This window comes from Homalodisca vitripennis, chromosome 1, assembly GCF_021130785.1.
Source record: "Homalodisca vitripennis isolate AUS2020 chromosome 1, UT_GWSS_2.1, whole genome shotgun sequence".
Classification (NCBI taxonomy): domain Eukaryota; kingdom Metazoa; phylum Arthropoda; class Insecta; order Hemiptera; family Cicadellidae; genus Homalodisca; species Homalodisca vitripennis.
In genome coordinates this window covers 66,382,508-66,404,379 of record NC_060207.1, presented here as the reverse complement: position 1 = coordinate 66,404,379, position 21,872 = coordinate 66,382,508, and the positions used below count along the sequence as shown (strand labels likewise).

The window sequence follows — 21,872 nt, the reverse complement described above, 5'->3', positions numbered from 1 at the left end:
AATATATTGTGTTATATTTACTCAAACTAATTTTTACAAACACTTTTATTCAGTATTTGTGATTTAATGCTCTGAAACCACTTTGGGTGCTAAACTTTGTGGTGTTCAATTAACATAAAAGTCAGCAATGCCTGTGGAATAAAGTGGTTGATGCAAGTTTACACAGAGAAAGTGGAATTCTTATCAAACCACTAAAAGGAAGTTATCGGTAACACAGTTCTCAGGATTGTGCAAGACACAGCAAGGTCATTCTTTGTCAACACAAAGCAAATTAATCACTGCAATTAATCCTTATATCACCCCTTTTATAATTTCTGCCTACAATTTTTAACAAGCTGGTTAACAAGCCAATTATAATATATACATGCTTCCACTGAAGACAATCCAACTTTATTTTAGTGACGGGCATGTTTTAATGATGATTTTAACTTCTGCCCGCCTTTTATTCACTAAGTTTAAACTTCATACTAAAGTTAGCAGCAGTAATTGTTTTAAGGCATATTTTCAACTTGTACCATGATTAAAATTAGGTAAATTGAAGATGCACATAAAACCAGAGTAATCATAGATGTTAAATAGGGTACACTTCGCATCAGTCACATATCTTAAACCATGGAGCTGCCAGTTATCATGATAAATTTGTTTCTTTGTGTGACAATTCAGTAAATGTTATCAGTAACCATTGTACGACAGATTGAAGGATAAAACAAAAATGTTTTTGAGTAATTAATACAGACTGAACAGATAAAAAATAATAGCTGAAAATGGTGGAACGTTATTGTCATTCTTTACATTAGTTTCTTAATTAAACTTACATACTCTAACATGAGACAGCTTGTAATACCCACAGAGTTAGTTTGAACCTTTCTTGTCATGAAAATACAACTTCAATTTTTAATTTTGGTAAAGTGCTAACCACACTAACTACATGTGTATGTAAGTATGTATGTATGTATGTATCTATGGACTTATGCAGTATATTTTGAACTTATGAACACAATAAATGTTTAATTGATTTATACTGAAGTTATCAAACACAGTATTTGCACATGGCTTGGGTGAGTTCATTAGCTAGCTGGTTTAAACAAAAAAATTAAGATGGCATTCATTTGCACGATATTATCTTTAGTAGAATAGTAAAATTAATATGTCATATTTCATTAAACATATTAGGTCATTTTAAATTACTTTGAATCAAGTACATGTGTGGATATCTCTCTTAAGGTTTCAAGTTGATGGCCGTTCAAATTTTGGAAAGGGAATAACTATATCTGTTTTAATGCATCGTAGAGCAAAATAAATAGTTTTAGAATTCTCTGATCATTTACAACAGTGTTTTGTTTAGGCGATTTTCATATCTCAAAAGGTTTCAATAGAAACAGGCTATACAATGTTTTTAGTAGTATACAACAACACTGCAGGAATAATTGTAAACATTATAGGTGTTGTATTTTTTACCCGATTTGAAATAAATTTCTTACGAGTGATAGTATTTTCACACGGCTTGGATAAGTTTGTAATCCAGTCCCAACCAGTAAAAGATTTATATTCGTGTACAAAATTTTTAAGGTGTTACAAAACATAAAATGAAAAATTACATATCTTTTATAAACTAATCATTATAAGTGAATGTGTACATATATAATTTCTGATTGATTGTAACTAAGTCCATGTTTTAGGAACAAATTTATATGCTGACAACGATTTTTGTCTAGATGATTGAGCTTCTAAATATTTGAAAGTTTTACAATTACATTAATATTCCAATATTGAATCATCATACCATAAGTATTGTCTCTATTTAAACTTCTAAAATAATAAAGCATCTCCAATTTGCTGCTCACCTGCTCCCTTAGCGTGCACCACTCTCTCAGGTATCCGCTCACGGTCAAAGTGAGCCAACTCATCGATGAGGGTGAAGTCCTGAAGGACAATGGGGCCCCTGGGACCCACAGTGACAGAATTGGTCTTGTCCTCCACGGGTGCTCCATTGCTGCTGGTCAGCAGAGGGGCTGTCTGCATACACCACAGTTATATTAGTAAATCTTACTAAACAGTTATCTTATAAATTCATACTCATAAAAAATACCACAAATAAGTGTATTAAAAATGAATACTACACGTTATGGATGAATAATGAGTGTAGCGACAGCATCTTCACTAGCTAATATTGACATTTTCTAAGCAAATGTTATTTACAACTGGTCTCATAATAATCAATCTGTTTAAGTGTGATCAGAACTAAGTCAACTAATATCATGTAAATATAGGTGTTAGAGTGAACGGCAAGAAGAGCTGAATGACTTACTTTGAAAATTTATCAACCCTGGCCTAAAACTATCCTGAAAAACCTATCTCCAAGAGTGGTGTTGACTGATCTGAAGGTGTCTGACAGTGCAACATAAGATTTTTGCAAGTCTACATTGAATTTTAATCGTGGCAGCCTTTATAAAATCTGGTGTTTCTCCAGAGGTGCTTCTGACATAGGAGGTAACAGATGTTTGTAATATATGTGTACTAAAAGTCACTATGGTTTATCAGAACAAGAATCAAGAATGGTACTCTAGAGTAACTACATGCAGCGATGCAATGAATTCTCACCAGGAGTAAAGACTACAGAGCTTATCCTGGACATGGGGATGTGGGTGTTGAGAGACCATATCAATGTAGATTTCCAAGTAATGTTTTTGTAAGTTCTTCCAGGACATAAAAGTCTAAAAATATCCAAAGATTTAATTTCAAAAACTCACTAGAAATTATATTCTGTGTATCATAATTATATGCTAGAACACAATCTTGGAGTTTAGAAGATGGGACATAAATAGAGTAAAATATTTTATAAAAGAATATTTTATATTGGACCTTTAATAATGAATGTCAATGTACAAAATATTTTTAAGTACATTGATAACTGTAACAGCGATACTGCAATCTATTCTATCCACAAAGAATGGTGGAAGACAAATAGACCACTGTTAAAATAACTCCTCTAAGCTACTGTAATATACCATTTTGAGATCCATCTAATGAAGGAAGGAATTTTACGACCATAAAGATGATTGAATGGTTAGCAGATTGGATCATTTTCACACTTATTAAGTGACGCTAAATGGTTGACCTTTCAAGAAGTAGGAGAGCAGATTCCACTTTTCAACAAAGAAAAGTACTTTATTGCTTATGATTAACATACCTTGATTACTACCTCAGTTATGATTACAAGCATTCAGGTTTAACATATTGGTGTTCGTAGCTGTTCTGGCTTCAATTGACATCACCTTCATGAATTAAAAGGTACTTTATTGCATACGTTTTAAACAACCACATTAATTTCAATTTATATTTGTTTGTAAAAATATTGACCTTAATATTTAAGATATAAATGAAATTGTTTAATAAAACATATATTATTATAACATGGCTTGAGAACTATATTATTCAACTTTTTTATTTATCCAAACAGAAATTAATTTAGAAATAATCACTATTATTGTAATCAGCATAATGCAGTAACACATATATAACGACAACAAATTGTAGATAAATAATTATGATAAAACACTATTTATATATGAGGGATTCAGTTTATTTCTTGACACTGATTATGTAAAAGTAAGTATATTGTTATGAGTATACTTGTGAAGAGTCCTTTGTTTCGAGATTAGCTGACTGATAAAACATTGAGAGCTCATAATGGTGCAATAGAGGAAACACTTGAAGGGCAACTCCTTCTACCAAGTAACAACAACTTCACATTAGTCCTCTGTGGGATCTAATTTTCATGCAAAATTATAATTACTGCAAATGACTGTAACAACTCGCACACGTTTTCTTTTTCACTGGCATTTATACATATAGCTCAGTGCTGGCATTAGTGTTATGAGAAAATGGATTTATTATCTATACGTTTGCAAAACACAATATCTCATGGGAGAACCCAGAACCTTTAAATACGATATTCATTTCTTATTTAAAATGTTAACACATTTTAGTCATAAAGAGTTTTTATAATTATTATAGTGTGGATTAACACTGCATACTAAGACCCAATTGGGTTCTGAAAGCAGATTCAAAAATTAAATGTATTTTATTGCTAATGATTTCTAGATCTTGAGTAATAATCCAGTTATGACTATAGAATTCAAGTTCAATGTGTCAGTGTTCTTTGCTGTTCTCATTTAAATTGGTACCACACAATTCTAAATTATGGGAGAAAGAAATTGACATCAAATGACATTAATTTCAGGTGTGACAATACAACTCGTTTGAATAATTTCTTGGCATTAATGTTTAAAATTAATATATAGATAAAATCATTAAGAATTGTAAAGATAATAGGTAAAATTCCAATACAAAAAGGTTGTTTGTTTAAATTGTCCAATGATAATAAATTAGAGATAAAATAGATTTATTATTTGAGAGGGATTTAATTCATTTCTTGACACTGATTCTGTGTGTTTTGATATGTGAATATGATGTTTAATATCTCAAGAGTACTTGGTTTGATATTTTCCGGTAACATGTAGAGGGTCTATAATATGGTGCAATAGAAGAAGCACTTGAATGATAGCTTCTTCAAAAGAGTGACAACTTTAAGTTAGTGCTTTGAAGGCTTTAATTTTAATACAAAACAATAATTTCTACAAATTACTATTAATAACATACAATACTGGGGTTTTCTTACTACTACACTGGTATTTACATATGCAGTTTAATGTATTAGAAATGAATGGGTAAAAACAATCTCTTGGAAAAAAATTAGAATCCTTTAATTTGATGCAAATGAATAGTACCCACAAGCAAATTACTAATAACATAAATATGCTACCTTTCGTTTTAGGACAACAAAAGGCTCTCTCTTTCTGTGGCTACCTATCATTAACAGCTGAGTGTTCAAATCTTCACGAGTAATTTTTTAAATGTCACAATTACAAAGTAATGTCAGTGATATATGAGATGAATGAAGACTGCCGGCTGGTGATGACCTTGAGGTAGTAATCAGGCCACAAGAGTTGAGTAAAAGGGAAAGTGGTCCTGTCCCTCCAGGTAGCCCAGCCTGGCCTACACGACTGTAGTTTCTACACATGACACCTCTTCTCTCCCCGTATAGGTATAATAGAAGGAGTTCATTCTTATATTGTAAGAATAAAAACCTCAAATTTACATTTTATAATATTATATACCTATTATAAAACCCACAGTAAGAGCCATCACAAAAAGCCCATTAAAAAACAAAAAATACAAACCGAATTAATGGTAAAATATTAAATTTTGTAAATAAACCAGCTGTAAACATGAATTAGCATGTTAGAGGCACATTAAATGTGCAATTTTGCTGTGTTTTAGTTAAAAAAATTAATTTCTTTGACATTTTTGTATTTTTGTACAACTTAGTGTATTTTTTTCATTCTTAATTCCTAACCTACCTATTTATACAACTGTTTTAGAGCACAATGAGTTGATGTAAATAGAATTACCATATAACAATAGATAATAGTAATTGTAAGCACCATTACTACAGAACATTTAAAACCCCCCAAAAATTGTGTTTTATTTTATTTTAAACAGGATTATAAATGAACTTATAAGTAAAGTGACCCTCATAAGTCTTCATGCTTAGTTTGATATATTTTTCTAAGTACCAGGACTCATCCAGATATTGAGTTTGTAATGGGCAAGCCATCATCTTATATTTCGTTAGAGGGGAGGGGAGTATACAGTAATATCTCCTTTTTTTTTAATATTATAAGACTGTTTATAACTTTGAACGAAAGTTTCAATATTGTTTACATGAATTTGAATAAAATATTTTCCTCCTTCACTATCCACACATTGAGGTATGTCCCTATCTACCATGTTGTGGTGAATAACATAAACTTACTAGTAAATTTACATTCCTTAATCTTATATAAGTTGCAGTATTCCTTTGGTAATAGCTCCAAGTAGGATTCAAGCTTCGATACATAATTTTAAAAACATACATTTCTACCAATATGAGAAACAGATTTTAACCAAACACGTTTATTGTAACGATAACGTTTTGACTGAATAATAAGTCTAATTTATGTCTACTATAATATTGTTTCTAAAAGCATCATGATTCCACTGAACTGGTCGAAATTTTGTCACAGATTTTCTACCTGGTTTGAAACAAAAGTAATAAACTATATGTAATGGGAATAAACAATAAATCCATCACTTGTAAACCATAATTCAAGTGTTTTTATGTGGATTTTTTAAACTAAAAATACATAAAATTTATAGTTTGAATTAATATGGCACTGAAATTATTACTAGAAACTGTAGTCAGATAACTTTATTATTTCTCGTAGACGGCCACAGGAGAGTGGGAGCTCCTATTTTAGACCCAAAATGCCAATTAAATAAAAGAAGTTGGCAAAGTTTAAACTTTTCCAACGTACAGCTTGTTCAAATTTTACATTTCCAGCTCATAATTAGTGCTTATACTTAGCATAATCAATCAGCCAGGCCATTTATTATTGTACAGTTCTAGTTGTACAGTATTTTCTCTTAAGTTCATGGTGTAAAAATACTGATTATAAATTTGTTTTACAATAACTGTATTAATAATTTGGTAAAATTTTTTTTGTTTAATATTTTTTTAACTATAATTTAAATCATAACGTAACTCTTACAAAATACACTTTAATGAAGCATTAAACTTAATAAACATTTTTCGGGTAGTTATAAAATGTGTACTGTTTATATAACATGTAGGGGAGAAGCTGAAAGTGGTTCCAAAAGAGTATTGACGGTTATAACCGTTTTATTCCAAAAGAATAATCAGATTTAACCGTCTATCATGGGCTTTTTCAAATAATATACTATGGCTGTTTACGTTCTTCAGTACTATTTTGACTGTGAAATGTTCAAACTAATTATTGCTGTAACGTGCTGGCTCCTAGTTCGACAGAACATATAATCACATCTTTGCCGTCAATGTCCCGTAATTTTCTCGCACCAAGTCTATTTATATGCTATTCTCAGTTCTAGAAATTCATTGATCATTGATGTACAGTCTTGACTCAATAGTGACAGAAAAGAAACTGCTTATGAGTACACTAAATATGAGAAGTAGCACTTCCCATGTACCTGTGTTTAAAAATTATCATACTTTGCCAAAATTCTAAAAAAACTGAATGTAGTTTTAAAGCCAAAAAAGTATCATAAGGCAATAGGAATAATAAGGTATTTTTGACCTTTTATAATGTTTCAGTACATTTTGAATAAATATACAGCTTAAAAGTAATCTTTATTATCTGGAACCCATTAATGATACTTTTGCTTACTTGTCTAGTACACCCTAGACAAGTTGACAGTTATAGCCTTCAGAACTCATCAACAGGTCAATTATACTTTTGCTTACTTGTCTAGTACACCCTAGACAAGTTGACAGTTATAGCCTTCAGAACTAATCAACAGGTCAATGATACTTTTGCTTACTTGTCTAGTACACCCTAGACAAGTTGACAGTTATAGCCGTCAGTACTCCTCAACAAGTCAATGATACTTTTGCTTACTTGTCTAGTACACCCTAGACAAGTTGACAGTTATAGCCGTCAGTACTCCTCAACAAGTCAATGATACTTTTGCTTACTTGTCTAGTACACCCTAGACAAGTTGACAGTTATAGCCTTCAGAACTCATCAACAGGTCAATTATACTTTTGCTTACTTGTCTAGTACACCCTAGACAAGTTGACAGTTATAGCCGTCAGTACTCCTAAACAAGTCAATGATACTTTTGCTTACTTGTCTAGTACACCCTAGACAAGTTGACAGTTATAGCCTTCAGAACTCATCAACAGGTCAATGATACTTTTGCTTATTCTTGTAGACTCTAAACAAGTTGACGGTTATAACTGTCACTACTCCTCAACAGGTTACATGTGACACTCATACAATTAAAAGACATTTTTAATACTATTTGAATATAATCAGATGTGTTCTAGATTGTTGGTTTTTAAAATGATTGTAAAAAATAATAAGCAAAATTAAACTGAATATGATCCATAGCATTTTAATGATAGCCACTTGTTATTGCATGGTTATCGCTAAGTTCATTTCATTAAACATGATAAAGCAATCTACTTTATCTGTGGCTCAATTTCACATGACATGAAATTATCACAATGACGTGCTTTGAGAAAAAATAAATTTAATCTGTTGTTATCTTAATTCAACATGAAGTTTTAAATAGAGTAGGCCTATAATTCAAATTCCCCATATCTGATGTTTACAACACTTAATAGAATTTTAAAACAATCTTTCCAGGCAAGTAAAATGTTTACCTATGGTTTTGAAGTCCTGGAATAAAATTTAATATTGCTTTTTTATTAGGGTGTGTTATTTGGGCTGCTTTATTAATATATAAGAGAGAGACTACTATTCAGTTACTATCCTGCAAGTCTTGTAAACATGTTATTGAATGAATATGTCAATATTGCTAGACATCCTCACAGTCTACATCATGCTCTGCATAGTGATGCAGTGAAAGTATAAATCCTTTAAGTGCAGGGTTTTTAAAAGTGCTATCACCCCGCACTGTCGGGTTTATTTGCTGTGTAAAGAGCTGCTCTACAGTCAGCATACACGCACAACAAACACCGCTGTTAGAATCTCCTGATTCATCACGTTAGATTGTGGTTAGAATCTCCTGATTCGTCATGTCAGATTGTGGTTCAAAATTGAGTGCACATCCCGATTGTCATCATTCTCAGAAAAGTTACACACTGCTGAATGCCCAACTCATAAAAACACATCAAGACAAAAACTAAAATTGATAAAACATCCTTATCATTATTACAAATAACTCCTACCTTACCTACTGAACTAAACTTAAAATGGAAAATAAAAAAATACAGACAAACAAAAATTCAAAAACACAATTGAAAAAACAATAACGTTTTGTTTCTAACATCTTAAGTGCTTTCCTGATAGTTTCTTAGTTGACTGTCAAAGTGTAGTAGCAATTAAACAGCACTACTATGGATTTGAAGTAGTTAAAAAAAACACTGCTAGAGGCCAATATGTGTCATCCTATAGCTGCCTGGCGTCGTGTAGCAAAGCAGCTCTTCTGCATGTGATAAAACAGATGTGGCATTTAAACACAAAGTGGGATCGCCCGTGTTAATATAGCTGTGGCAATTAAGGGTTTAAGCAGAAAATATGAAATTCATGCAGTTATCAGAATAGCTTTGTGGCCTAAATGTCTTTTTTTTCTCTTGGTTAATAAGCTGATAAAACATTACTTTTGCACTTTTGCTTGTAATTTAATTAAAATTGTTATTCTAATGACCACTGAAAGAATATTAATTTGTGCAAGAAAATAAAGTTTTTAATTAAACCTGATTTTAATTTTCCACTATTTTCATTGCTAAAAAGTCTGATTGAAAATTAGTACAAATACAACAAATGCTTTTAAAACTGTCTCTAACCACATTTTAGAACAAAAATGAGTCATAGATCATGAATAAAAATATTTACACTCATTGCTGTCAGTTTAAAAATTGTTCTGGTGTATTAGTAAAAAGTGAGAGGCAGACAAAGGTATTTGTGACCAGGTTAGAGGTCAAGGTCATTATCCCACCTTAAACAAGACTGGGTCACAAACCCCACCCTTTGGTGCCCAATTGTACATTACATAACCTCTCTCTTTCTCTCATTGCCCTTGTGACTCCACAATTATCTAGAGTTCTAAACTAACTGAGAGAGACCTGCGTGCAAAAGTCATACCATTTTGAAACATTCACATAAAAATGAATGTATAAGTAAACATTTTAAAAAATCGAAATTATAATTTTGTTATCTTATCAAGAGGCTGTAAAAAGTTAAAAATGACCTGTTAACTCTATCAGACACAAAAATCATGAGCATTTAGAAGAATTTATTTAACTCCAAACCTGATATGCAAATTTCTTGTAATGACACATATTATTTTAAGCACAAAAATTGCTCTAAATGCAAAATGTTAGAAATAATGCTCTAACAAAAACACTCAAAAATATATTGTTACAATTGTGTTTACTTTCGTTATACTTTTATGATGCTTTAACACTTTTACAACGGAGAGCTAATATTGGTTTATATAACACAAACTGCTAAACCTTTGCTAGCAAACGTGTTAAAATTATGAGCAAAAGTAAACAAAAATTCAAAACCTAATTATTTTTGTACCTAACTATAAGTGTAAATGTATGTGTATAAAACAAACTGTATATATATTAAATAAATCCAATAATATACAAAGCATATAGGTAAATCATCCAATACTTTATAGTACTTCAGAAATATATAGTATTTTTTAGTATATATAGCTTAAAAATACCTGAGCATATGCACATTGATATAAAAATGTTAATACATTATTTTCCATTCTTAGGGGAATAGCGAAAAAATAAAAAATATAGATATATCTAATAAATAACTTTATCTTAAATTTAATAACGAGTATTTTTTTAAATATTTGGTATTTATTTACAATACCGTGACCATGAAAAATGGACTTTTTTTCATGGGTTGGGCATTTATAGCCAAGTATTATTATCACAGGTGCATATAAACTGGGGGGAAAGTATATTATTGTATTATATTGATGCCTTTCGGGCATTATTGCGTTAAAAATGGAAAATAACCGACCGACAAAATTTTGTCGAACAACACTTGGAGGGTTAAGGATCAGGGGCATCACGTGATCTGGGATTCGACTTTTTGCAAGCTCGAGTTAATTTTTTTTTCTAAAAGAGCAAGCAGTGCGCAGCACTGCGCAGCGGGCAGGCATCGTTGACAGAATTAACGTACTTGTCAGCATCATTTCAGTAAAATTGCCAGAGATACTGTCAAAAACAGAGTTTTCAAAAAATCGTAACTCCTTTGATTTTCGTTGCCGACGAATTTTTTCTTCACTATTGTTTTCAGGAAATATTGTAGTTTTCAGGGGACAAAAATGAACATACCTTTCCATGGTCACGTTATTGTAAATTGATACCAAATATTTTTATAAATAATAAAAAAATGGATGAATTTAGTTTTTATTTCATGTGATAAGTCAAAAACCAAAAATATATGTAATATGCCAAAAATTATAGTTATGATATAAATTAATTAGAAATAAAAAACCATTGATATAACATATTTGTATTTATATGACAAATAATATCAGTATACAGTATATTTGTTGGAGCACCCATGGAACACCAAAAACCCAATATTATTAAAAAATTTAATATTTTCTTTTTGCAAACATACTGACTATTGCAATCACATAATACTCACTCTTTCTATAGTTATGTAATGTGTTGGTACATAATCGGACTGGATATCCATCAATGTTTTTTAAAAATGATCTGATTGGATGGATATCTGGCTTATGCCAGCTGTAAGATAAATTCAAACATTCAGGAAACATAAATTACTGTGGTACCGTACTTAAATACATAAATTTGGATGTATGTTTAATTGTTCCATAAGAATTATATAGTTGAGGATATTAGATTTTAAATAATTTTTTATAATTTTTAAGTGGTTATATCATTCTAATTTATATGATTAATTGTTCAATTTTTACATATATTTAAAATTAAATTTAAGATATAGCCTTGCTAGGACAAATTTTTTTATTTAAATACATAGTACTTTTAATTTGATTTTGATTAGATGTGTTAGTATATTTTGTATTTAAATATAATAAATGCTTTTATCCTTTTTTATTTTAAAATTGGAAATACTTTGGTATTTATGGTAGTTGAGTGATTTTTGCTGACATACAGCCTAAAACCATTAATTATTTCAGTAATACTCAAGAAGTAATAATTCAAAGTACTGTATATTAAAATATATAAAAGAGAAACTCTCAGTACTAACTTCATCTAATAAAATCAGTCTTGCTATAACTTGCCACTAATTTATGATGTTTGGGTCAAGCATCACAACTCAGAATATAATAAAATGGCTATGACTCTTTGTGATGTTGTTGGACTTTAGCACAATCAGAATCCATGTCCAATAAGGTCTGTAAAAGTGACACTTAGATAAGTGGAATAATGCCACAGAACTGTCAAAGTATTGAGATATCTTGTACTTGTTAGTTCATCACTTTTGTCTGGCTATTATTCTGTCACTTCTATCAAAGTTGTAAGAGTAATATTCTTTGGATATTTAGTTTGAATATGTACAATATCTGAGTAGGGGATCCATTGAACTTAATTAGGATTATATCATTTACTCAACATTTATTATTCATATTGTAATTAAATATTTATATATTTCAATGTTTTTTAATTTACACCTGATGATGTCATCTTTGATTTTGAAAGGCCCTTGTATTAAATTGAAAAATATTGGACGATTGTGTAATTTCTTCTACTGCAATATTTAGTATTCTATTTATTGATCCTGTTTAATTTGTCTAAGATTATTGGACAACAGGTACTGAAAAGACATTAGTCAAATAATTTTGATTGTGTAATGTAGTTAAATGTCTTTACATTTTGTATTTAAATTTCAAAAGTTCTGTAATATTGAATATTTATTGTGAAAACTCGATTTTTAAACATAAAATATGACAGTAAAAGTATTTGGAACATTCTAATAACTGAACATTGAATAATAGTACTTTTTATTTCAACAAAAAAAGGAATGGGGTTTTGCTGTAAAACTGATGTGCTTCAAATTTTGATTTTGTCCATCGCATAAATGTGTAAATCATTCTTGATACAATTTTCAAAATGTGAACTGTTTGGTTCTGCAATTGAAAATCAGATGTTTTATACAATTTTTCTAAAACTTCTTTTATGTTGTAATGAAGAAACAGTGATTTTTTTATTTTGCTTACTATGTTGAAATTAGAGACATAATATAAATAGCCAAACATATTCTGTTTGATCTAAAAATGTTATTTAAATTTTCTTTACAATCCTGATACACCTGATACTGTTATTTCCATTAACGTGTTCAATTAATAGTGATTTATGTTAAAAATACATAACTTATCCATTGTGGTTGGGTTAGTCAAATAGAGCATCATAAAGTTTTAGGTTCGAATCTACATTAATGTTTGACTCTGGGTTGGAACAAATGTCTAAGAAATAATTGGTCTCTCAGTTCAGAAACATGACGTTATTAAAACGAATTCCCAAACATATAGATTGTTACAAGTTGCCTTGCGTGTACTTTTCCACAGCGTAACAGTGGCTTCACAGGTGTTGTGATCATTCTTGAAACAAGAGATTGAAATGATTGATAATTGAGTCTATTATTGTAATTGTTTATTGTGCACTTCTTTTTTATTCATAGTTTATTGTAATTTTGAGTTTTTATAGTTTATTTGTTTTTGAATATAGACAGTATCAATATTTGTCTGAAGTATTACACCTTTTTTGAATAAAATTATAATATATTTCAAATTATGTGATAAAAATAATACCATATGTTATATATCAACCGTATGATTTGTATTGGATTGAGAATTTAAATCAAATCCAAATTTCCAATCATCAGTATTCTTGTAACTGTTATGAGTATTTCAGTATTGTTTTCATAATAATTACAAATTTTCTTTTTTTTGTATATATTTAAAGCTGATTTAGTAAGATGGTCAATCACCCTGAGCCATTCAACCAGAGGGAAGGCATCATTGGATATGATAGAAGTTTCATTGTCAGCTATTGATCATCAATAAATAACCTTTGTCACACTTGTTTGGTGAACAGTATTATAGCTGACTTGTTTTCTTCAGGTCATTGCTCTTGACAGAAAGTTATGAATATTCCTTTCCTGATTTGAAGTAATTTCTGGTAATCCCCTTATTTCTTGGTTTAGTTTTCTAAAGTATGTACGTAAGATTTTAAATAAGATAATAAGACTAATAGTTTTTCTTCAATAACTCCTACATAGTACTATATTTCTTCACTCTTCTATCATTACTCTAAACAGTATTAGATTTTAAGAATAATGTTTTTGTGTAAATAACTGAAAGATATTTATGAACTAAAATCTCAGCAGTTTTACTAGCAGAAAAATTACAAAATATTATGAATGTACAAGTTGGTTTGATATTTGTTATAATAGAATAATATAAAAGAAAATAAAATAACATTTTTAGATCAAACAGAATATGTTGGGCTATTTATATTATGTATCTAATTTCAACATAGTACGCAAAATATAAAAAATCACTGTTTCTTCATTACAACATGAAAGGAGTTTTAGAGAAATTGACAAAACATCTGATTTCCAATTGCAGAACCAAACGGTTCACATTTCGAAAATTGTATCAAGAATGATTCACATATTATGCAATGGACAAAATCAAAATTTGAAACACCTAAGTTTTACAGTAAAACCCCGTTCATTTTGTGTTGAAATAAAAAGTATTATTATTCAATGCTCGTTTATTAGTATGTCCCAAATACTTTTACTGTCATATTTTATGTTTAAAAATTGAGTTTTCACAATAAATATTCAATATTACAGAACTATTCAAGTTAAAATACAAAATGAAAAGCCTCTTAACTACATAACACAATAAAAATTATTTGACTAATTTCTTTTCAATACTTGTACAATAATCTTAGACAAATTAAATAGGATCAATAAATAGAATACTAAATATTGCAGTAGAAGAAATTACACAATCATTCAACACTTTTCAATTTAATACAAGAGGCCTTTCAAAATTAAAGATGACATCATAAGGTGTGAATTAAAAAAATATATAAATATTTGATTACAAGATGAATAATAATTGTTGAGCAAATGACCAATCCTAATTATGTGCAATGGCCCCCTACTCAATTGTTATACATATTCAAACTAAATATCCAAAGAATATTACTTTTTCAAATTTGATAGTAGTGACAGAATAATAGCCAGACAAAAGCAATGATCTAACAAGTAAATAGAGGTTGACTGGTTGCCCTTGTCTTACTTTATCTGACTACATTTCTTGTATTGTAGCATTAACTAACATGCACTGGATTACAAATCTTGTTTCTGTAAACAGAATAAAAATATTATATCAAAAAATTACTGACAATAAGCTTTTAGTTCTATTTCTATTTTGAAACCTTTTGGTTTATCCTTTAAATCTTTTTTAACATTGCTTTGTTTAGCATTTCTTTGTGTTTTATACTTAACAATTCATATTTCACTCTCATAGATAGCATTATACCTGTAATTTTTCTTCAACACTTATTTAGTTACTACTTGGCCAAATTCAAAATGATAATTAATTATTATACAATGCTACAAATATTGTCAGCACTACAAATAATAATAATAAAAAAAGTAAAAAAACATTGAATATTATCCTGAAAAATCCACACACACGTGTGTATGTGTGTTTGTGTGTGGTTAATCTTAAAAATATTAGACAGATCATTTGTGAAAACTAATACAATGCTTTTCTAACTAAAACTACTAAAAAGATACTTCAGGAAAAAGTTTATATGTTCCCACATAAAATGACAGATGGTGCCATGCCTATGATGTAAGCTGTTGAGTATTTTTTAAATTAAAAGAATTAATTTTATATATAATGATAATGTCATAAATAACAAGGAAACCATAGCCATAAAATAAATTATTTAAGTCAGAAAAAGGCGGAGAAAATCTCATTTAAATAATAAAGAATCCATTACAGCAACTCAAACAATTAGGACTATCTTGTTTATAAGTTTTTCAAAGGTCACAATCATTTTTATTTAGATAGTCACTTTTAAATCAAATGATAGCCATGTTTAAAATCTGAAAATTCGTTAACATTTTATACTGTACAAATGATTTAAATTAAGTAATTGTTCAAATTGAACCTGGAACTAGCGTAGTCGTAATTTATGATGCATTAACCCCCCTTGAATACAGGCTTATGCATATTACAATTTGGATGTTGTTGTGGTATAAAATGAGTTTCAACAGTAAAAAAATTATGGTCATGATTCAATAATACATGCCTGTAGAGTTTATTGTTGTTATTTAGCTATAGAGCATAACTTTTTTATAGGGAAGACAAAAATGCAAAACGGTTGATTTGGTGGTGATATAAGAAAATCACTTAACTTCCACCCAAGCCAACCACTGTTAATTTAAGTTAGGTCCTCCCACCGGCTTTGTCACAGACCAGTGACTCTCATACATGAACACCAGACCACAAAAATCCTTAACGCCAGGCGCGGGAATAGAACCCGTAACTTCAAGGCTAACTCCTGCATCCGACAGGTGTGCCTTAGACCACACAGCCATCCTGACTTGATGTCTTGAATGTGTAAATAGTTTACTTAGGATACCTGCTAATACTGTTTGAATCAACTGGATTGCTTGCCAGTTCTAGGGCTAATTAACCAATATCATTGGTTAATATAGAAGAACCAGGTCCCTTTATCATACTCTACCCTACAAGTCACATAAGTAATAGTCATCGAAAGGTATTCCTATCTCATAATCACTTGTCAATAACAAAAATGTATGTTTAAACCCTCCAAATAGCCATAGTAACTTCTGAGATGGCAAGCCCATTTTGGCCAATTTGTATTGGTTTTTCTAAACTGCTTTAAACTTTAAAATGTATACGATTTATGCAAACGTACACTTATTATATATACATTTTTTTGCCAAAGTATGTAGAGTAAGAATATTGAACTGGAACAAATACCAGAACTCGTAAAAAAAAATACTTTCAAAAACTAGTAGTTGCTAAACAATTTTAGTGCAAAACCACAAGTATCGCATTCTCTGGTTGTGTACCAAAATATTGCTTTACATACAAACCCAACAAATGTTATATCATAGTAATACCAAATAGTTGTTCTATTAGGTTAATGTTAATTTATGGTCTAGCTAAAAAAGTACAAAAAATTTATTTTGGATTTGATGTTTATATTATAGGAATTCCAAATAGATGTTACATTAGGTTAATGTTAACTTGTGATCTTGGGTAAAAAAAAGAAAAAAATACAAAATATGTTGAATATCAAAAATATAAAAAGTTAGATAAACATTGTGTTGTATTTATGTTGGTATTTTTTTGTCAAAATGTCTTCAGTATTTTTTTGTATAATAAAACATGTTTAAATGTTTATTCTTCCTGGAATAAAAAGTAATTCAAAGTAATATTGTTTTATATATAACAAAACACAACACCTATGATTTTATAATAATAATTGTCATGTTTCAGCATAAAATATAGGCACAATAAATAAAACGCACATAAAATATAAATCAGCAAGTAATTCTCATTCTTTATACGAATAAAGTCTGTGCAATATACTTCATATCTTTTCAACTGGCATTTTCAGTCCAGGCAACAGCTGACAATGACAGTAACAGCAACACAAAAACTGCACTTCTTCTATAACTGGAGCCAAGTTCAACAGTAGCAAACAAAACTCATAGACTGCTAAAAAAAATCTTCAATTCTTCTAGTTTTAAAATATTTAAGTTCCGCCCTAAAAACTATATCTAAACTGTTTTTAGGCTATTTGTAAAACAAAACTGTCTAGATTTGAATCACTTTCCATTATAAACATATGTACTTTTGCGAGATGCAGACTACTATCTGTATGCAACTTATTATACGTTGAAAGAAAACTTATAGACTTGCTACCAAAAAAACTAAACTTTTCAAAAGTTCCCTTCAACTAGTTTGATACATGAAAATATAAGTATTTTTGTACCCTTCTCACAACTTTGCGGCTGGCTCTAACTATGCAACTACTCTAAGTTGCTAAAGTCAAAAAGTGAGATTTGTTAAGTTCAGCTCCAGTTCACCTTCCACTTAGTGCAGAGTCTGAAGCCTAACGCTATGACAGATTTGACTCCTGGAATCTGGAATCAACATCCATCTGAAGAGATCCAAACAGTCGGTGACGAAGAAGCTCAATACAAACTCTCGACATCGTTTTGACATTAGACACACCTTGACTAGAAACACATGTAATCAAGATGAAGTGGATCTCAAGAAATCCGACTGTTTCGGATCTCTTCAGATGGATGTTGATTCCAGATTCTAGGAGTCAATCTGTCACAGCGTTAGACTTCAGATTCTGCACTAAGTGGAAGGTTAACTGGAGCTGAACTTAACATTTTTATTGAATCAACCCTTCCCACCATAATTGCTCTATGTTATGTGTAGTGAGGTCTATTGGAAATACCTTTTTCGGATAGTACAGTTCATTGTGAACAAGTAGATATTTATAAATTTTGACTGGATTAAAGCTCTGTTTGATACATCACGGAAGCGGAGATGACATAATGTCTTAAAATGATTGCTGCTGGCCATTACAGAGTGAACCTAGAGATACTCATAATGAGTCGCTGGACTGTGGGAGGGTTAAATACTATTATGTTGAAGCCCTAAAATCAGAGAGCAAAACCGTAGCTTCTATAACCGTCAAAAAGATAACTAGAAATTATAGTATTTAATTGAACAAGTTCCTAAGATTTCAGTAGTTGGTACTGAATTATAAAAAGCAAGAGTCAGAGCCCTGTCATAAACCCTTTCTAATGACATATTGTGATGGAGTCCTATAGTAAATTTGAAACATAAATAAGCATATTTGATGAAAATATTATTTGGCTGCAGTATAATAAGCTGTCAACATGACAATCAAATCAGTGAACCAAATTATTGATTAGAAATACCTAAATAATTAAATATAAAACAGTCTAACTATAGTATAATGGCAATGAACATGCGTTATTTGTATCACAAGCTGTCAAACACATTTATCCTATGAATTAGTGAAAAGTAAAAGTTTTTCACTATTTTGTTTGTTACATTTAATAAATATACATAAGATAAGTATTAATTTTAATCCTTAAATTACTATTTTATTATTTATATAAAAACTTAATTTGAAAACTATATTATAATTTCATATACCTATATAACATGAATCAGTTCAACATTTTGGTTTTTTATTGTTTTGATAGTTTAGATAATTAGAAATATTGTTGTTTCAATTGTTCTGAAGGCGGCTTATTACTCTGCAGCCTAGTATTGTAGTGTTTAATAAGTTCATGCTAAAACATAAAAAAATCATACTAAGCGGTTTCATTGTGATTAATAAAAGCAAAATAATTCAATATTTAAGCACAAACATCCAACACAAATAATGAGAATCCTAAGTTTCAAATATGCTTAACAATGTTTAGTGTAAATTTAGAAGCCACAAAACAGAATAAATAACCAAAACTTGATAAAGGCTTGTTCTATTAATTATAACCGCTATTATTTGTTAGCATTGATAAACGGATTTATTAACAACATTTAGTTATATTTTCTAAATTTATTTATCAGTGTGTAAACAAAACATAAGACTGCTTGTTGTCTTCTAGCCTGTACCCTATAAGTGTGTCAAAACATAACCTAATATTTAACATGATATTTGACAATATTAATTTATCATGTATACATACCATCATAAATATTATTTATAAAAGTACCTGTTGTTTCTTCTTGAAGTCTTCAAGTTGATCTTCAGCTGGAGAACGGGACATTGTTTTCAAACTTTTTTGAAACTTCAATGTAAACAACACACCAAACAAACCTCTAACAGGCAACTCTTCTCTGAGCCTTCTTTTATACTTCTGCCTGCTGAAGGTGTCCAAGTAACAGCTGAATAAGTCAATTGAATGAAGTGTCAATACAGAACAAACACATGGTAAAATCGTGATCAGAGTAGCCAACATTACATTTATAATTTCACTACTACGATTAATCTTTTTCCAAAGGAAAGTAAAGTTATCTATGATGCATTCAAATTTAATTAAAGGGATATTGGGGATATAGCAGGGATGTATACTTGTAATTATATAAAGCATTATATGTATACCAACAGGGAATATATGTATTTATATTATTATGATAAAGGCTTTTCAATAAATGTTTAATTGATAGTTTCGTTTGCTACTACTGAACATAAAAATAAATAATTCCTTTATTAAGCACGTAAAGCAGTTCGTTTTTGTAGCAGTACACCCATTTACACGCTCAAAGTTAGTTTTGAATCCCCATTTATTTATTTGTTTTATTTTATTATTCCAATGACAAAGTTGTTTTTAACATAGGGTGTATGCAGCAAGATTTGTACATTACAATATTAGATTGCAGTAGTATAAGTTATGTAAAAAAATACCACCATTACCGTGAAAACAATAATAATTACCTAAGTATTGGGACTACAAACCACAATAATATAGGATATAACAAAAAGAATAAATACGTTAATACAATACTGGTACATTATGCAATATATAAGGGTGAAACTGCACTAGAAAGAGAAACCACGTCAGCACTCTCATCGGAAAAGTCCAAGGTAGGTGGAAAGGTATAGGCCAAACGAAAGAATTGAGGCGAGGTAACATAAAACTGGATATTGGTGGAGTACTGACTCCTTGCAAACATATCGTGAGGGGAATCTATGATTGAAGCGTCTTACTTCAAGATGTAATTTTAACACGTACACAGCAACAGACGCCTTAGAATAACACCATTATCCCTCATTGAGTCTGGACAGTGGATTTTCTGCGATCATAAAGGAAAATATGAGGAGGTTTTAGCCTTGCAAAAGTCGTAACAAAACGTTTCGAAAAACAAAAACTCATTTAATTTAATACACAACACTTAAGTTTGCAATATGTACTGGATCGAAGAGCTCACAATCTTTGACTGTTAAAAATGTTTGTAAAATTAAACACTACAAGTAGAAGGAACTGTGGATCTCACGGTTTAACGTGCAGTATCGTTAATGGAAAAAATAAAACTGAATTTGACCCAGCAAGGAGCTTCGGGATACATCAAAACTCTAAAGATTGACGATGAGATGTTTGATATGAACATGAAAATGCCGAAATAATATGATCACAAGAGAACATCACAATATTACTAGTGGTTGATCTTTATCTAGCGAAACCACAATGCTCTGCAATTACTACATTTTCAGTTAAAAGTAAATGTATCGAAGGGTTTGACGTTCAATTAGTTAATATCGATTCGGCGATAGTTCTTGTATTAGCCAATATCTCGTCTGGAAATTATGGTAGCTACTATTTCCCAAATTGGAAGATACCTGCTCCCATAATTTCGTTAAAGAATATTGTAATTCCTTGTGAAATAACACTGCTACAAAATTTCAAATCTCGCGATGGAATGTTATTCCATCTAACACCTTTATCTGAAACAAATCCGTCAATGCATCTTTTACCTCACAGAAGCTCATGTAACAATGATATTGACACAGGCTAGAACTACTTTGGATGTTAAGATAATATTTATGAGTACAACTAAACAATGTCGTGCGCCCACAATATTTTAGTGTTTTATCTCTTGTTATGTGGCTATAAAATAATATATACCGTACTTCATGAATTATAGAACATATCACGGTATATACGGTCCTCGTCCCGAAAGATCTGTTCATTTCAAAATTGTAATTTTATTTAGAACTCTTCACAAAAATGTAGATTACTACGAGTTGTAGACGTATATATGCATTAAAATAACATAAAACATAAAATACTATCCTTTTGCTAATTTAAAGTTATGGATTCAAAATATCCCATTACGGTTTTTAAAATAGATTCCACAACATGTATACACGTAACAGTTACAGGTAAAATAAATAAGCACTATTTTAAATATTAACAGGAATATGATATTAATTACAAGTACAATTTAACTTGGTAACGTAAATGAATTAAATTAAATGATACACAATTACAAAGAAAAAAATCATTATGTTGCACCATTTATGCATTACGAGTAAAAAACAATAAACTGTCAACACAATAAACGTTTATATAATTTACCAAACATATACTGATCTACATAATGTAACAATGAGAGGGCTAAGAAGATGT

At 30.0% G+C, this 21,872-nt stretch overlaps 1 protein-coding gene across 2 annotated transcripts in view; it reads right to left on the bottom strand.

Annotated features, from left to right (window-relative positions):
• LOC124363752 (catalase) overlaps positions 1 to 19,625 on the bottom strand; it is a 51,047-nt gene extending 31,422 nt beyond the window's left edge. The window contains exons 1-2 of one of the 2 annotated variants that reach the window (XM_046819022.1): positions 19,458 to 19,625; positions 1,845 to 2,016 (exon numbers count right to left, since the gene is read on the bottom strand). In XM_046819022.1, coding sequence (XP_046674978.1) covers positions 1,845 to 2,016; positions 19,458 to 19,511 — 226 coding nt within the window. In that variant the 5' untranslated portion in view covers positions 19,512 to 19,625. The remainder of the gene's footprint in view (positions 1 to 1,844; positions 2,017 to 19,457) is intronic. The other variant, XM_046819017.1, reaches the window with a different exon arrangement.
• Between the last annotated feature and the right edge of the window lie 2,247 nt (positions 19,626 to 21,872).